Below are 17,471 nucleotides of genomic sequence, written 5' to 3' on the forward strand. Positions count from 1 at the left end.
AATTATTACCATACGGGCTCAAATCGAAACCGTACGTTATTGATAGTTAGCCAACCCCGTATGGTACAATATCAATACCGAATGGTACAGGCGGTACGCAAAGCATGAAAGTACCATTCGGTATTATGAAAGTACCAATATGATATTGAAAATAATACCTAAGCGGTACTAGTATTTTTACCATAAAGGTATTGATGTATAAACAGTGCGGTATTACCAAATAATACCAAAATGGTATTGGTTTAATAATATTTAGTTTAATAAAACACACGTAAAATGTCTTTGTTACGTATTTAATTTAATACATAACATACATACAAAAACCTAATCATTTCTCCATGCAAAATTTCATTTCTCCCAATTCAGCTCCATGTCGCACATTCAGGCACAGCATCCCTCAAGTCATTTCTCCATGCAACTTTGTTCTCCCAATTCAGCACCATGTCGCAATTCAGGCACTGCATCCCTCAAGTCGTCTGCTGTTGTATTTGGAAGGTTTTTGTATGTCAGTTGCGCATCTTATTATAGGATGATCGAATTAGAAAACATAAATAATGCTAAAAAAATATTATACTTACCTATACTTCGCATTATTCACTGAATTCATTTAATTTTCGTCATCTTATCCCAAACTATTGTTATTTACAAGCCACATGAAAAAAAAACTAAACTACCAAGGCGACCAATTACAATTGGTCGCAACGTCTACATATTATGTGTTACGGCGTTGTGATAGTTAATACCACAATAATACCGGATGTAAATTATTTGATACAACCCAATAAACACAGGATGAGCGTTTTTCAAATGCAACAACTGTTCCGTTTGAGGGTAAATATAATTTTAAACATAAATTCAACATGACTTGAAATAGCTCATCTTCAATACATCTTCAAATTGCGAATTACTTCCAATTTGCCAAAATGTTGACGAAATCTTTGAAAAGGTGTTGAAGATAATATGAGAAAACGTTGACAAAACACTACCCTAAAATGCAACGAAAAAACCATGTGGTTTTCAATACTTATTTGTGCAACGAAGTTCGTGGTCAATTGCAAGAAATAAAAAAATGGAAAATTTTAGATAAATAACCAAATAGTTTATATAAATAGGTAAGAGAAAATAAAAAATGAAATAAAACTTGAAGGAAGTCACTAAATGTATATCTCTTTGCAGAAAACTAAAATCTTTGGATGCTACATTCTTGCAAACAATAAGAAGCTGACCAATGAAAAATGTGTGGCTTATCGACAAGAAAAAGTTTCCAGAAACATTACAAGTGCAACCAATTAAAATTGTTAAAAACAACAAATTGTTGAAATCAACAACTTCTGGATGAAAATGTGTATCACATCGTCAGTTTAATTCATATGCTATTATCAGTTTAAAATGGATATTTTGTGAATTCCTTCTGCTGGAAATCAATTCTAACACGCGGTCCAGTACGTTCCTAATTTCAAATTGCCCGCATGTTAATAAAAGGAAGGAAATCGAATTATCAATGCAAAAGTGTTTACTAACAATGTTTAAGATATTTAAAGTTTTGTTGTTTGTTTTTTTTTTTTTTTTTATTCTTATTTGTTGGTATGTTTAATAAGATTATTATTTATCAATTGATATTGTAGTGTATTATGTAGTGTAGTGTATTATTATATATTTTATTTGGATGAAAATGAATAAATTATACAAAATTCATAGAATTTTGGCTTTGACTTTCAATTTGAAGTGGGGATATCATTCATACAAATTTAGGTTGAAATGTATTTGCAACGATGTTAATTTTGAATTTGACTCGCATCGAAAATTGTTTGACAAATTATTGAGTAGCGATGCATTTCAATTTGAGGATAACACTTGAGATATTATTGCTAATGTGTTGAATTTCACTGTTGAAGGCCGGTATGCACCTCTAGCGAAAAATTTCATTCCCATAAGAAATGCATTGCTATTTATGCTAACGAAATTTTCGGTAGCGTTCAATTTCGTAAGCTGGTACGCACCTCTAATGAAAATAACAGGGTTGTCAAAAGCATATTTTGGCAGCAAACATTTAATTTATTACAATCATTGTGTGCGTAAAAGTTTTAAAAGGTCTGTAAATAATAAACAATTTATTTGAGGAATATTTGGAACATATATTAACAATTTTTAAAAGCGATTAGCTGGTTTAAAATTTGTGTACACAGCCCTGTTTTTTTTTTTTTTTTTGTAGACTTAAATAAATTTTTGCTACCGAAAATTTCGCTAGAGGTGCATACCGGCCTTGAGGGTAATGTCTGTATTTGCTTGAGATCTCAACTTGAATATTACTCTAATCCTTTGAAACAATGTTTGAAAAATTATTGAAATTTAGCATTTTTCAAACGTTTGTGTTTATTGGGAAAGTGGTACCAAAATTAAAAGGTAACGTGAATTAATTTATTAATACCAAACGGTAATGGCCACATACCGCCTTTTTTCTACCAGTGCGAAACTGAGGCCTATTTTGAGGCAAAACCGAAGGAGTACTACCAAAATGGTATCAAAAAATTGGAAGGTCGTTATAATCGTTGTATCGCTCTTGAAGGGAACTATGTTGAATAATAAAAACGAATTTTGACAAAAAAATGTGTTTTTCTTTGTTAGACCGGAGACTTATCATCCAACCTGTTATATCATTCGCCCGATTTAGACTCATATGACCACAGAGGCCAAAGTTTTACTCCGATTTATGTGAAGTTATGCACATCTTTTGCCCTATATGGATTTAATTGGCCCTAGAGGCCAGAATTGTGACTTTAATTCACGCAAAATTTAGTTAAATCGGATCAGATTTAGATATAGCTTCGATATACGTCCTTTGCCCTATATGGATTTAATTGGCTCTAGAGGCCAGAATTGTGCCCTTAATTCCTTCAAATTTTGCACAAAGAGTACAATGGATGGTCAAGTATGCTAAATTTCGTTGAAATTGGTTCAGGGGGCTAATCACGGCATTCGATATCGAATTCATAACCGTATCGAAAAAATTGTCGATACGATTAAAAGTTTGGATCACGGCATTCGATCGAAATTTGATGCAATTTCTCTAGCATTGCCAACAGCAAATAACGAAGCAGAACAAAATTAATTTAGCGGCACAAAATAGAATGTAGAAATATACATGTTTTTGAAGACTTCAAAGTAAAAGTAAATTATGGACCCATATCTCTTTTTACATTCCTCCGCATTCCTTCCTAATTGGAGGATGAGATGAATATAAAATAATTCGGCGACAAATAAGGAATAAAAGTCCACATTGTTATTGGTGTAAGGGTTTGAAATGGCGTGCACTGTTAGAAAGTCAGCTTTGGAGGATCAATGGACGATTTCGGCTGACGAAGGAGTCGTTCAAATGGAAAATAATTTTTGGTGGCATGTCAACGTCAATTCTATCGCTATACAATTGTCTGCCGTCTTAAAACTTTTTGCCCGTGGAAGCCTTCATCATTCACTATTCTTACAAGGTGGTCCAGAAGCGTTATGTTGTGCACTGTATATAACATATGGTTCTTTGCTAAGCTAGGATGCTCGCTCCCGAACTCGACTATGACCAATTTTTGTTTAACTTTTATTGGAGTTGCATTAGTCCTAAATATTCAAAATATGTTCATTATATGTAAATTTACTACAAATTAGCAACAATTCGAACTAAAACTAATACATTTACTATTCCTATATGGCGAAAACAATGTAAAAAACAAGTGAAAAATGTTTTACGATTGCAATTTACCAATCGAAAAAATTCTCGATGAAAAAACCTGATATCGAAAAAACCTGATATCCGAAAAATTTAGATTTCGATCAAAAGTTCTCGATATCGAATGCCGTGATTAGCCCCCAGATTTATATATAGCTCCCATATATATCTTTCGCTTGATTTAGATCATTTAGATAAAGCGCCATATATTTTTGGCAAAATTGGCGCAACGTCAGCGAAGATGTCCCCATACTTTCCACAGAAGATTTAGATAAGGTTTCGGCTGTGTAAATGTCGCTCGATGTGGCCAAATATTGTCACAAACCCGACAATTGACATATCTTGCTGAATTCTAGCCGATATCCTTCTGAACTCACCACTGCTAAGGAGCAACAATAAAAATCCTATACCACTAATACATGTGTATCGTTGGATACATGCACATAAAATGGCTTTAGCTTTATATTTCCCAGTCGGCCCCGTCCGACTTTAGACTTTACCAACTTATTTGATCTAAGATACCTCTAGATTTTAAATTTCATGCAAATCTGAGAACAATGCGTTTTCCAAAAGTCAAATCGAGTGAGCCTGATACATCGGTTAACCTAACCTAGACGTAAAACATTTCTAGTTTTTTCAATTTTAGGGAAATCGAATAAAAACTGCGGTGTGTAGATGCTCAAGGCCGCAAATCGGGGTTCGGTAGATAACGGAGCTAACCTGGACCGATATAGCCCATATTTTACCTCTTGACAGACAACCGACTCTGTCCCAATATACAGAAAAAATGGGGAGTAAAACATAGATTTAGCTCTAATTTTTATTACTGCTGCCAATACTATAAAATGGTCAAAATGTAAATCAAAGTACAATATGTATCTGAATGTATGCGACAGATGTAAATATGTATAAATACCTAAACAATTTTCAGGATAGAATGTGTGGGTACATCATTATCCTTTCCAATTTCCTTTAAAAATATAAAAATGGAATGCAACTTATCAGTTTGGGCATGCACTATAACAAAATGGCATGTATGAAACCAATCACAAAATGGATGTCTTAGTATGGGGTATTCATAAAAATCCAAATATAAATATGAAAATATGTGTAAAAAATGTAGTATTAACGGCAAAAATGTGGTAGCCCAATTTCAATATTCTTTTCATTGCGTATTTCACTAAAGAAACGATTTATGTCGTCTTCAGTAACCACTTTCTTGTTAGCCACGAACGTTTGTAAATAATCCTTGAGGCGATCTTTCATCCGATTGTACTCAGTAATGACATCAATTTGTTGTACACGATCTATGGAGGCCAATGCGCGTATACCTTGTTCATATGAGGATTCAGCGGCAGCTTTCTCTTTGCCTCGCTCTTCATAACTTTTAGCTGAATCTTCGGAATCTAAGAGATATTCGACTTTTTCATTCTCATAAACTAACATGCATGATGGGCAACGGCAAAGTGCGTTTCTCCAATCTGCACCCCAGAATGTGGGTCCTAAAATAAAAATAAAAAAAAAAAAAACAATTATATTAAACATTTGAAACATCGTTTGCAACCTTATATATAATATTACAAGTTAATGTATCTTTAGGAACCATTCTTTATGTAGCTTTGGATTTGTTGTTGCCATATATTTTTCAATTTTCAATCCAGTATTTAGTAAGGCAGTTTCATGCTATCAGATGATTACAATTTTTTCATTTGAGCAGAACTTTGATTTTCTTAATGACATAGGCGGTTTTATGGGTTTGTCACCTCCCCCTACCAAATACCATGCAGTATTTCTTCGAACTATGATTATATATCATCCAATTAAATATTCTACACGTATTATTTGCTTCTCTTTTTGAGGTGTCTTTCCAATGAGCACACATTGTAGTTTTCACCCCCTAGGAGAACGTTGCTAGCTACGCCAATGTTTAACTGACAAATAATAATAAAAATTCAAAATTAAATTGTTTTATACAAAAAATTTTGAAATATTCAATTTGCTTTAAATTTATGACAGAAAAGTATCGAAATAATTGATGGCAAGAATTACTTCAATTATTCTTACGAACCGCAACACATTTCCCAATATTTCGAAGCATATCGTACATTTCCAGATTTTCGCTATTTTAAGTTTCCCACTTGTTAAACAATGTTTCAATTTGACAGACAATAAATTGTCAACAGATTACACATGGATTGCTCTCAAATATTTTGTGCATTATTTAAACCGGACTCAATCAACGGTGTCGTAAGATGACTGTATATACCAACGATATACCCCTCCTTCTGATATCGTTGGTATATATACACCTCCTTCTGATATCGTTGGTATATGTACACCTCCTTCTCATATCGTTGGTATATACAGTCCTATTGATTGATTGGTTTGTTTTAGAATATGCAACAAAAAACATAAAACGTGGTGTCAAGGAGTTGCTATAGGTAGGTTTGAGTTTCAGCCAAACTTTACCATTAGGTTAGGTTAGGTGGCAGCCCGATGTATCAGGCTCACTTAGACTTTTCAGTCCATTGTGATACCACATTGGTGAATTTCTCTCTTATCACTGAGTGCAGCCCGATTCCATGTTAAGCTCAATGACAAGGGACCTCCTTTTTATAGCCGAGTCCGAACGGCGTTCCACATTACAGTGAAACCACTTAGAGAAGCTTTGAAACCCTCAGAAATGTCACCAGCATTACTGAGGTGGGATAATCCACCGCTGAAAAACTTTTTGGTGTTCGGTCGAAGCAGGAATCGAACCCACCACCTTGTGTATGCAAGGCGGGCATGCTAACCACCATTGAACTCACTCAATTATTTTCTTCTCTAGAACCGACCTGACTTCAGACTTTTTAAGACATGTATCATATCCGCCAGTAATCTAAAGCTATTTGCCCCTAAAATTCTCTTATAACTTACATATGCATTAGATAAAGGGACTAACTTTAATAAAATGTTTCGATGGTCCAGGGATCAGTTCTTTACTGTTTGATTCGCAGAGTACTTTGAATGTGTTTTTATCGATAAACAATTTCAATTGTGACTGGATGACTCGTACCCAAACTTAAACCGCTGTTGTTAAAAAATTGTAAAAATAAATTCGACTATTTAATATTCAACATTCGACTTTTTTAAAAGCACATAAAAAGTTGTTAATTATTCGATTTTTGAAAAAGAAGAAAAAAGATATAAAAATTTAAAATGTTATCCTTGCTATTAAATTGTTTTTTAGACACTAGATTTGCGCTTATAAATTACCCATAATATTTATACCATAATGATCATAAAACTATAAACAATCGTAGGCCGAATTTTTCCTAATACCTTCGACTTATTGCAATTTTGGAAAAATATTACATAAAAATACAAACCGAGCTACAGTGGAAATCGAATTGCAAATATGGTAATGTGAAGATTCAATATACGTATTTCTAGGAGGTCTTCTAACCAAAACCTTTAGCATTAAACGCTGTGAATGTTGAATTTTAAATTTCTTCAATTTTAAACCATAGAACATGTGCAGGCAGATGAGAGTACTGAGACAATCATTTTTCAGTTCGAGGTTACATCCGAAATTTGGAGAAACCATTCGAAATCGAAATTTTAAAGAACATTTTTGAACGGTTTATGTGTCTTTAGATACACAAAATTTTTCGTTTTTACAATTCGTAAACGAGAGCAAGAACGGAGTGCTTAACGGGGGAACACTCTTTTCATATTTTTGCCACTTTACTATTATTTAACATTGTTTACGAACCTTTTTCATAGTCGGATTTTTGGCTTGGGCGACGACATTCATTGCCCTTACTCGAATCTTCCTTTTTTATATCTCCTTCAGTGTCCAATTTCAATTTCTTCGACAAAGGTTCACAATCATTTGTGGTGCTTGTGCCATTTTCACCAATATTCATGATTTCCGAAATGCTTTTATCTAAATCACTTTTCAATTTATTATCATCGTCCTCACATACGTCTCCACCAGTTACGGTTATGTTCGCATCTGCTATCGATCCATCCAGATTTTCGACGGCTTTCAAAGCAAAACCCACGTAATATCGAAGGAACTCGTGCTTTGCCATGCAGGCTCCACAAATCATTTCACTGCAAGCATCCATCAATTTTTGTATATTGGATGGCCCATCCAAATGCTGCATATGGAACCAATCTTCGCAAATCGCACATTGCAACATGACCTCTTCTGTAGTTCGGTCTGGGTCTGGATATGGCCGATGACAGTTACAATAAAGCCCTTGGAAGTTTTGATTATACAAGTTACCACTGTTCACTGGTGTTGGTTGCTCTAGACCAGAATTAAGCCGACATCTGTTAGAACTCCCCATGCGTTCTGTGGGGCAATCACATCGGAAATTTCTCTTGGTATACAACTCAACAAGTTCATGATTTTCATGACATTGATACGTGCATGCCAAGCAGACCCCAGCGCACTTTTCCAAATTATCACGAGCCTCGGGACAGCATGTTAGACAAGAATACAAAGCTTGCCGTTTGACAGCACTTCCTTGACTGTAAGTGCACACCTTGTCATCGGAAGCTCCTAATACTGCCGCATATTCATCCTCTAGTTCTTTTTCTTCTTCCAAGACATCTAACATGGTGACGCTGCTCTCGTCCAACGCATTTTTGGCATTAGATTCGTTGGCATTCATTTTACTTATTCTTTCTACGTTTTCCATTACTTTTAAATTCACAAATAAACAACAACTAACATACAATTCCTTATTTGTCTATTAATTTGGTGCTTGTTTATTACGCTTTAATTTTGTTTGCTAATGATAAAATTTCTCTACTCCGATACCAAACAATACAACAAATACAATTGTGCAAAAACAAGAAAACAACAACACAAAACAACTGTATTTGGCGGGCCATGCAGGGTTGCAATCGGAAAATTTAAAATATGTTGCAATGACGAGTTCTGTTTTAATATGTCACATCAAACTATAAAACCTTTAACAAACAATAATCATGGTAACCAAAATAATAGGCTATTAATTACAATTAAAATCTTCACTTAAGTAAATTCAGAAATTCATGACAAATAGACATTGCCATTACGTACTAGATTTTCGATAACAATACAAGGTGCCACAAATTTTATGTATTATGGATAATTAATGCAATTCACACCGTGCTAACATAAGGTCCGTTCGCGGTGTTCTCACCAAGCATGTTTTAGGGTTGGGCTAAACTCTAGTTTAGCTGTACCTCTCAGATTTTTTTCAAAACTTCACAGATGATAGTACTCTTTGAGTAGATTACAACAACAACTTTTTTCTTGGCGGTCGTTACCGGATAACCGGTTATTCGGTTCTAAAGTGTAAGTTAAAAATCCTTAATATATCCGGTTCTAGAGATCCGATTACTTTTGAAAGTGCATCACTAGAAAGGTTTTGAAGAGACCTTTAAAATGATCTATGAACCGTTATATCAGCTTCATCCGGCTGTTCATTCCAGCTGTACGTGTAAAAACATGTATTTTTCGGAACCGTTTTTTATAAATAAGCTTATATCTCTAAAACTGCTCCATATAAAAGATTGCATTGTGTAGCTAACACTTCTACCTTTCCGTCAAGGTCAAAGTCAAGCTGCTATCTTTACTATATTAAATATTAAAGAGGTAAAGTCATGCAATCAGGTGACTAATATCGACATTCATCTTGTCAAAGGCTTTGTTTACGTTTAGTAGGTTTGTTTACATTCTTTGTGTACATAAATATTACAATACAACAACACTACACATACACAAAATGTCAACTTAAGTAATCTGCCATTTTAGTTTGACTTTCTAAATATCATGGGGTGTACACACGTTTGCTCGTGACTTTACCTTTAATTAATATGCCTTGATCCATATACGGTTTGAAAAATAAAATTTTTTTTCAAAAAAATCGCGCGATTTTTTTGAAAAAAAATTTTTGCCTGTGGCGGCTTTCTTATTCCTATAATTAGACATATTACCCGGATCCCATCCATATACGGTTTGAAAAATAAAAAAATTTTCCAAAAAAATCGCGCGATTTTTTTGAAAAAGTTTTTTGCCTGCGGCGCTTTCTTATTCAAACAATTAGACATATTACCCAGATCCTATCCATATCCGGTTTGAAAAGAAAAAATTAAAATTTTTTTTTAATATTTTTCTCCTGCGGCGCTTTTTAACTATTAATATTATTAATGTTAACTGTTTTCATTCTAACCCGAAAACAACTTTGAATTAAAATTGAATACAATTCTTTTTTGGCAAAATTCAAATTCTACGGTTACAATTAAATTTCAGATCAAATATATCCGGTTCTAACGGAGATATCGGCTTGCAAATGACTTTGACGGATAGGTAGAAGTGTTAGCTACACAATGCAATTAGTAATTTTGTACCTTTACATCGAGCGTTTTTCGATTAAAAACTGGTTTTGTCAAAAAAACCGGTTCAAAAACACGTATTTTTTCATCTAAAACCTAAACTGATAATCGGAACTCGAGTTGTACCTCATTTGAAAGGTCGTACCTTTAGCTTTCTAGTGATGTATATTTTAAAGTAATCGGTTCACTAAAACCGGGTTTATTAACGATTATTTGCTTACATTTTAGGCTCGAATAACCGGTTAACCGGTTGCGACCGCCAAACGGTTACTTTTTATTTCGATGTCAAATTTAATTCTCTATCGACCCAAAAAAAATTTTTTTTTACGAGGTATAGCTAAACTAGAGTTGCTCCAAAATTTTAAAGCCACTTCAAATATATTTTTACAATAAAGAAAATTGTTTGGTTGTCTGAGGTATTTGTATACTCCGAGTTGGAATACGGTGTGCAACAAGCCAGACAAAAATTTTGGTAGTATTTAGCGACAAAATTGTGGAACATCGAATTTTGACCAATCCGTTTGCCGTACCTTTGGATTATCATCTGTGGAAGCCCTGCTCATCACTATACGAAACCCCGTGAAAATTAAACCAAGTAAGCAATAATACATTTATTACTGTGTTTCCCTTTATATAGAGTGATAGTGAATTGTAAAATCTTAAGATATTACCGAAATTGGTGACAAGGCAAATCTTTATTCTTCGATGTGAACATAATTTTGCACATCAGTGTAGTCCAAGAACACGAGACATTAACTTTATCAATTGCATTCTGTTCAGAAACGAGTCTGTGTTGTTGTTGTAGCCACTATTTGTCAATGCATTGGATACCAGTTTATTGGGGTTCTTGCCTCTTTCGAACAGTTTGGTAAATTTATACCAGTTTCTGTGATAGCGGTTTGTGTGCTACACAGCTGCGAGCACTACGCTCCACATCTATTTTACTCTCACATGCTCTTGAGTACGATTCCATTGTCCATCACCAACACTCTCGTTCTCTTGAGTGTCTCACTCGCAGCTGGTATTTACAGTGCTAGAAATATCAGCTCCATTTTACCTCTCCCTCTTTCTCCGGCGAATTCAATAGTCTATTAGAGTATCATATTGTGTTCTTTGTTTTTCGCATATACATTAAGAAAACTCGGTTTCCAATTAATAAATAAGAAAGCATTGATCAAAACAAAAAGTAAACCAATTCTTCCTCTTCTTCAGTTCCATATAACCTCTCAGTCTTTCACATGCTAATTTTATAGCCTACAAAGGTATCATATTGTGTTCCTTGTTTTTCGCATGTACTTTAAGAAAACTTGGTTTAGAATTTACTAAGAAAGCGCCAGATCAAAACAAAAGGAAGACCAACTCTTCCTCTTCTTCTACTAGACTAAAGTTCATTGACCTTCATTTCGCGTTTTGTTTTTATATCCATTTTCACTTTGATGAAGATACATGGTTCTTGTTGCAGAGATACTTTAGAATCTTAAGATACCAAAGGTTGCCACTTCATATTGATTTGTAATGGAAATCCAGAAATAATTTTTTTTTATCTCTATATATTGATATTTATTCTCATGATTTGTGCGACACTTATATGTGATGTGATATATTTTTATACTATATCAGAAGCTCGGTGAATTTTCGAAAAAGGAAACGAAATATTGTTGCGTTGATACTATAAAAATTTAAGTGCACGTATATGATCATCGCGCCGAAATAAGTGATTCTATAGTATTTCTGTATTACGGATTTACTATCTGCAAGGACTTGGGTCTTATATACTTGTAATTTCTAACATATTGTGTTCGAAGATTCCGTATCTCGATCCTTGGCTGATTTACTAGTAATTTTGAATGCTAGTAGTAAAATTCGAACGAAACTTTTTGGTTCCTGGCATTTTCTTTGAGCGTATCATTCAGAATCTCGTGTACCATTCATTCAAGTTTATTATAGTCTTCTGGTAAATTTCCTTCCATCTTATTTCATTTTCCAAGCTGCGTCAATGTCTCTAGATAGGTTCATACGGCTGGCTGACAGCTTAGTCGAATTTGAGTCCGCTCTAGATGGTAAGGAACTGGCGGTCGATAAAATTTGTCTCATAGAGACTCACAGATGTGAGATCCAATCTATATGGGAACATTTGCGTCAGGCGTCTGATCAGTGCTTGGCCGAATTGGCCAACGAAGATGAGACAGAGGCAAAGGACAGTAAAGATGACGAGGACGATAAGGGCCAAGAAGCTAGTGACACTGAGAAAGTGAAAATGAAGTACAAAGCTTCATATGCGACTTATTGTAGATGTGTAACTAAGCTCACTGAATATTCTCAGAGTATTTTGCCAGCGGCTGTAACTTCTGGCCCGCACATCAATAGCAACTATAATCTTCCCCCTTTTGAACTGGCGACTTTTTATAGTGACTATAAGTCTTGGCCCACATTCCGTGACTTATTCACTGCTCTTTGTATCAAGAATACAAAATTATGTCCGATTGAGAAGTTAGTTCATCTTAAACAGAAGACTAAGGGCGAGGCACACGAAATTGTCTCAAAAAGTCCCCTTACAACCCTGCCAGCATTTCAATGTTCCATTTCATCCTCATCGCTACCACAGACTCGTAAGTGACACTGCAACAATCGCCAACTGTGATAGTATTTTGCCATCACTATTCGCATGAAAGTATTTTGCCATCACTATTGTTACAAGAGCCATTTTATATTTTGTGAAACACCAAGCGCAACTGGCTTATTATAATTTATTTCAATGAAAACGAAAATAAAGTGCTGAAAATATAGTTATTACGCTTAAAATTGTGAAAAGTAAATTGGTGAACAATTTTTGACTTTCCAAATGGAATAAAGTGATAGTTTTTCAAATATTTTTCCAGACACGCTGCCTCCATTGGGAATAAAAGTACTGGCTGATAGACGCTACAACATTTATCTTACAACTTGTAACTCAACATCAATCTCTTATTAATGCATAAAAATGTGTTAAATGTGATGTGATAGCCGTATAAATGTTATATTTATGAGAATTTATAAATGTTTCATAAAATTAATAAACATCTAAACAATCGTGTTTTACTTGACCACAATGATTCTTTTACAACTATCTTAAAATGCACTTTGTCTGATTGTTTGAAGGGGCTCTTATTGGCGTCCTTCTAAATGTATCCAGAAGGGCTCCTAATAATTGCACTCATGCGATACTTTTTTGGCGTGGTACAACTTCTCAATAGTGACGGCGCTTTTCCGAGGAGTTTTGGATATCGTATACGACTGTTTTCGACGTAGTGGGGATTCTCTGAAGCGCCCCCAAATTCAAAAAATGTTGGCAGGGAAATAATGGTTTCACTTCCGCTTGGCGGAATCTTTGTGAACGTTTCGAAAACAAACGTGTGCTTATAAACGAGGAGCTGAAAACTTTATTTAATCTTCAGCCCATCAAATCCGAGAATGCTGACGCATTGAAGAAATTACAAAGGGAGCTTAATTCATGCATTTCCAATCTTAAGTTCTATGGTACGAATATCGAAAGTTGGAGTCCCATTTTTGTGTTTATTTGCTCCAATTGTTTACCCGAGTCCACTTTAACGTTATGGGAGCAAACTTTGAGTGATAAGACCACTGTGCCCCCTTGGACTGAACTCAACGTCTTTCTCACTAACAGATATCGTACGCTAGAATCTGTTTTAGAAGTAAGGAAGTGTGAAAGCCCCAAACAAATTCTGTCTAGACAGAAGACCTTATCCAATTCAAAATCTTCTTCTAAAAAAGTTAGAACTTTTCAGGCTAACGTTGATAAAACTCAATGTAAGTTGTGCCCTACGGAGTTTCATCCAATTAGAAAATGTTCTCGTTTTATGGCTATGAATCAAACACAGCGACTTACGGAAATTAAGAGTAAGAATCTGTGTTTGAATTGCTTTTCTGCCGCACATGGTGTACGTAACTGCAAGAGTAAACACTCTTGTTTTAAATGTGAAAAGCGCCATAACACTCTGCTTCATAAGGAAGCTAATCCTCACTCATACATTGCCTTCTACGTCCTCGGGACCTCGGATAGATGTTGCACCCCAAAACTCTCAATTACAGATACAGACCACTATCCCAACAAGTAATGTGGTGCAAACCAGTTTCGCTTCCAATTCGAGGGGAGTCCTTCTTGGTACGGCTATTGTAAATTTACTTCATTACGGAGTCGTATACCAAGCAAGGGCTCTCATAGATTCAGGGTCCGAGGGGACATTTATTTCCGATAGGCTCTTCAACATGCTAAAATTACCATTTCGAAAGACCGCAGCCAGAATATCTGGTTTGAACAATAGCATATCTGCTGACGTCCAGAAGGAATGCGATTGCATACTTCGGTCCAATAAGGACTTGAATTTTGAAATTGGTGTGACGGTACTTGTAGTTTCACAACTTTCTAACAATCTTCCTGCCAATAGTATCGATTCCATAGCTATTTCCGATTTTCCAGATATCGAATTAGCTGATCCTGGGCTTTTTGAGAGCTCCAGAATAGACATGTTACTGGGGGCAGATGTTTTACCCTCAATAATGCTACATGGCGCAACAGACAGTATTCGGGTGGATTATCACTGGGCCTGTCCATAACGAAACTCCATATTCTCAAACCACCTATGTATCATATTTTTGTGAAATCTCTTTAGATAAAGAGATTTCACGCTTCTGGGAGGTGGAGAACATTCCACGGAAACGGTTCATATCCAAATCAGATAAATTTTGCGATGAATTGTACAAAGGTACAACTAAAAGAAATGATGAGGGGAGATATATAGTTTCTCTTCCATTTAAGGAAGAATATCCTCAAAAAATTAATCTGGGCCATTCAAGGGCTAGCGCAATATTTTCGTAATGAATACAGGCTTTTGAAAATTCCTCAATTTTAAAATGAGTATGATAGTACCCTTGAGGAATATCTCACGTTGAAACACATGGTCCCAGTTTCTACCCCGAATCCATAGCTCCTATTATTATTTACCGCGTCATGCGGTCATAAAGCCGGAAAGTACGACTACCAAAGTTCGAGTAGTCTTTAATGCATCCTATTTGTCTTTTTTCCAAATGTTTTCTTTTGTTTTGTTTCAGCCTCAGATTTGTTTTGTAATTCTATTAATTTCAGCTTCCATCACTAATTACATTTATTTTGCAGAAATATGAATTCTTACAAGGCAAATAAAAAATCCACCCATTCTGCTTACGTGTGCCGGCTATAGGTGAGTACTATGTTCGAGTTTTTCACCAAAACACTAAATTAAAAGTGCAAAAATATATATGAAGACGATAACATTTTTATCAAGTCTCTTCAAATTATGGATGGAAAAGGTCCAATGTATTGATTGCGAACAATTTAATATTTCGAAATTAATTGATTAAAAAAAGTAACCGTGAAAATAAGCAGGTTTTCAGCTTGAAAACTGAACATAGTACTCAGCTTATGTCGTAAAATCCATGCTCTCAAATATTGTTATCGCTTTCGTAACGTGAACATTTCACAGAGAAAGGAGGTCGTTAAAAAGTACGGTTATTGCCCTAATTGTTTGGCACATACCCACTCACAAGGTTCCTGCTTTACCAAAACTGGCTGTGGATATTGTCAAAAAAAGTCACCATTCTCTTCTGCATATGCACGATCGATTACAGAAATTATCTTCTCCGGTCGTCCAAAGGAGAGCTCCACGATCTGCCACAAAGAAACCTACCACCAAGTCGACAAATAATGGAACTAGGAAACCACCGAATAATATTCCAGCTTTCGACGAAAAATTAAAAGCTGCTACTACATCTCTCACCTCCATTCTTCGTCAGAATGCTGCAACACTGTTACCTACTGCTATGGTGAAAATTCAAACCAAAGATGGAAAACATAATGCTAGATGTCTTCTCGATTCTGCGTCAAGGATGAGGTCCATATCGAAGCAATTCGTCAAAAAGTTCGATATGACCACTTTGGAGTTAGACAACGAAACTATATGTCCCGCCACCCTTTTGTCTTGCGTCGATCCGAGTTTTAAACTGGACGCCACGTTAAGGGTACACAGCCGTATCAACACAAGTACACCGAAAGAGTCTTTACCAGATAACATTAAAACCCATTTTGATAATTTGATGCTGGCCGATCCCCATTTTCATAAATCGTCATCCGTCGATATTGTGATTGGAGTTGATATATTTTCCAGAATTATTCGAGAAGGCATCTTTATAAGAACTGGGTTACCTACTGCTCAAAATACCTCCTTTGGTATAGTTATATATGGCACATTTTCCATATAATTTTTTTTTCCATTCATTTTACTTATTATTATTACTTATTATCCATGTTTATTTAATAAACCGAGCCTATGCGGACTGTTGATAGATAATACAAATGATTACAGGAGTTTTCTTTATCGAAAGAATTAAAAACTTCCCAAATAAACTAAAAAGATACATAAATGAATTAAAACTAATTGTAAGCGAAATCAAGCTATTGTATCTTTAAGATATTTTCCATAATTAGCTTTAGTAATTATGTATAGAAAATTTACCTATTTGAATTAATATTATCGTTACATTCAATTTTATAGTAAATACAATAGGGCTCCGATATTTTTTTTATTACAGTAATACTGCAAGGGGGCGGTAATGTTTACGTCAAGAACGTAAACCCCTATTTTTTCCCCGCGAACAGTCTTAAAAATACGCAAATTATTTTTATGAAATGTTATCGAAATGCTTTCAATTAGTTAACTAAAATAGCTTAACGAAAATAGGTTTTCATATCAGCCATATTGTAACAATTACATCCGTAAAAATCTTTCTTGTTCACTTCTATCCCTTGACCTGTTAACAACTATTGGTAAGAATTCTATCCAAAGAAATAAAGTCCAAAATTTGATGAAATACTAATTCCCGCCTTTAAGGCCGGTACTATGTTCATTCTTGTGAAAAATTTTTATAGAAACCATTATTTCGCACATAGAAAGTGGTGTTTATTTAGGTAACTTGGAGCGCTATTTATAGGGAGCGATATTGAATTAAGATGGTGGTTGCTGCTTATTATTACAAAATTAACATTTTATTTTCCTTGGGCAATTGATCTGCTACTCCTTTGATCCTTTGTATAGTTTCGGAACAAAAATATAATCCGTGTTTGTGTTATAAACCCACACAAATAGTTTTAATAAATAAATTATTTCCTAATTCACATTGCAAATGGCGGTTTTCGCGTTGAAACTCCATACAAAATTAAAAAATGCGAAAAACTAGCGAAATTTTTCCATTTGTGGTACTTTGTTTTTTTCGAGTTGAAAAACTGACGTTTATAGCATGGCGCCATTTGCAATGTGAATTAAGAAATAATTTATTTATTCCC

The 17,471-nt window shown here is 34.8% G+C and overlaps 1 protein-coding gene and 1 long non-coding RNA gene across 2 annotated transcripts; both read right to left on the reverse strand.

Moving 5' to 3' along the window:
- Positions 1–277: 277 nt before the first annotated feature.
- Positions 278–728, reverse strand: LOC142226038 (uncharacterized). Its single transcript, XR_012719581.1, has 2 exons — positions 579–728; positions 278–518 (listed from the first exon to the last, which is right to left on the reverse strand). It is a non-coding gene; the product is annotated as an uncharacterized LOC142226038 (long non-coding RNA).
- A 3,792-nt stretch (positions 729–4,520) lies between these two features.
- On the reverse strand, positions 4,521–8,703 carry LOC142226037 (putative E3 ubiquitin-protein ligase UBR7). Its single transcript, XM_075295897.1, has 2 exons — positions 7,476–8,703; positions 4,521–5,220 (listed from the first exon to the last, which is right to left on the reverse strand). Exons 1-2 carry the CDS (start codon positions 8,410–8,412, stop codon positions 4,844–4,846), a joined length of 1,314 nt encoding a protein of 437 aa, XP_075152012.1. The 5' UTR covers positions 8,413–8,703; the 3' UTR covers positions 4,521–4,843.
- Between the last annotated feature and the right edge of the window lie 8,768 nt (positions 8,704–17,471).

Source organism: Haematobia irritans, chromosome 2, assembly GCF_050003625.1.
Source record: "Haematobia irritans isolate KBUSLIRL chromosome 2, ASM5000362v1, whole genome shotgun sequence".
NCBI lineage: Eukaryota > Metazoa > Arthropoda > Insecta > Diptera > Muscidae > Haematobia > Haematobia irritans.

What these genes read in the sequence shown, in the direction of transcription:
- LOC142226037 (XM_075295897.1), bottom strand. Translation starts at nt 8,412, where the DNA reads ATGGAAAACGTAGAAAGAATAAGTAAAATGAATGCCAACGAATCTAAT. An exon ending in AAAATCCGACTATGAAAAAG is followed by an intron (nt 5,221 to 7,475) that starts GTTCGTAAACAA and finishes TTTTTATTTTAG; the next exon opens with GACCCACATTCTGGGGTGCA.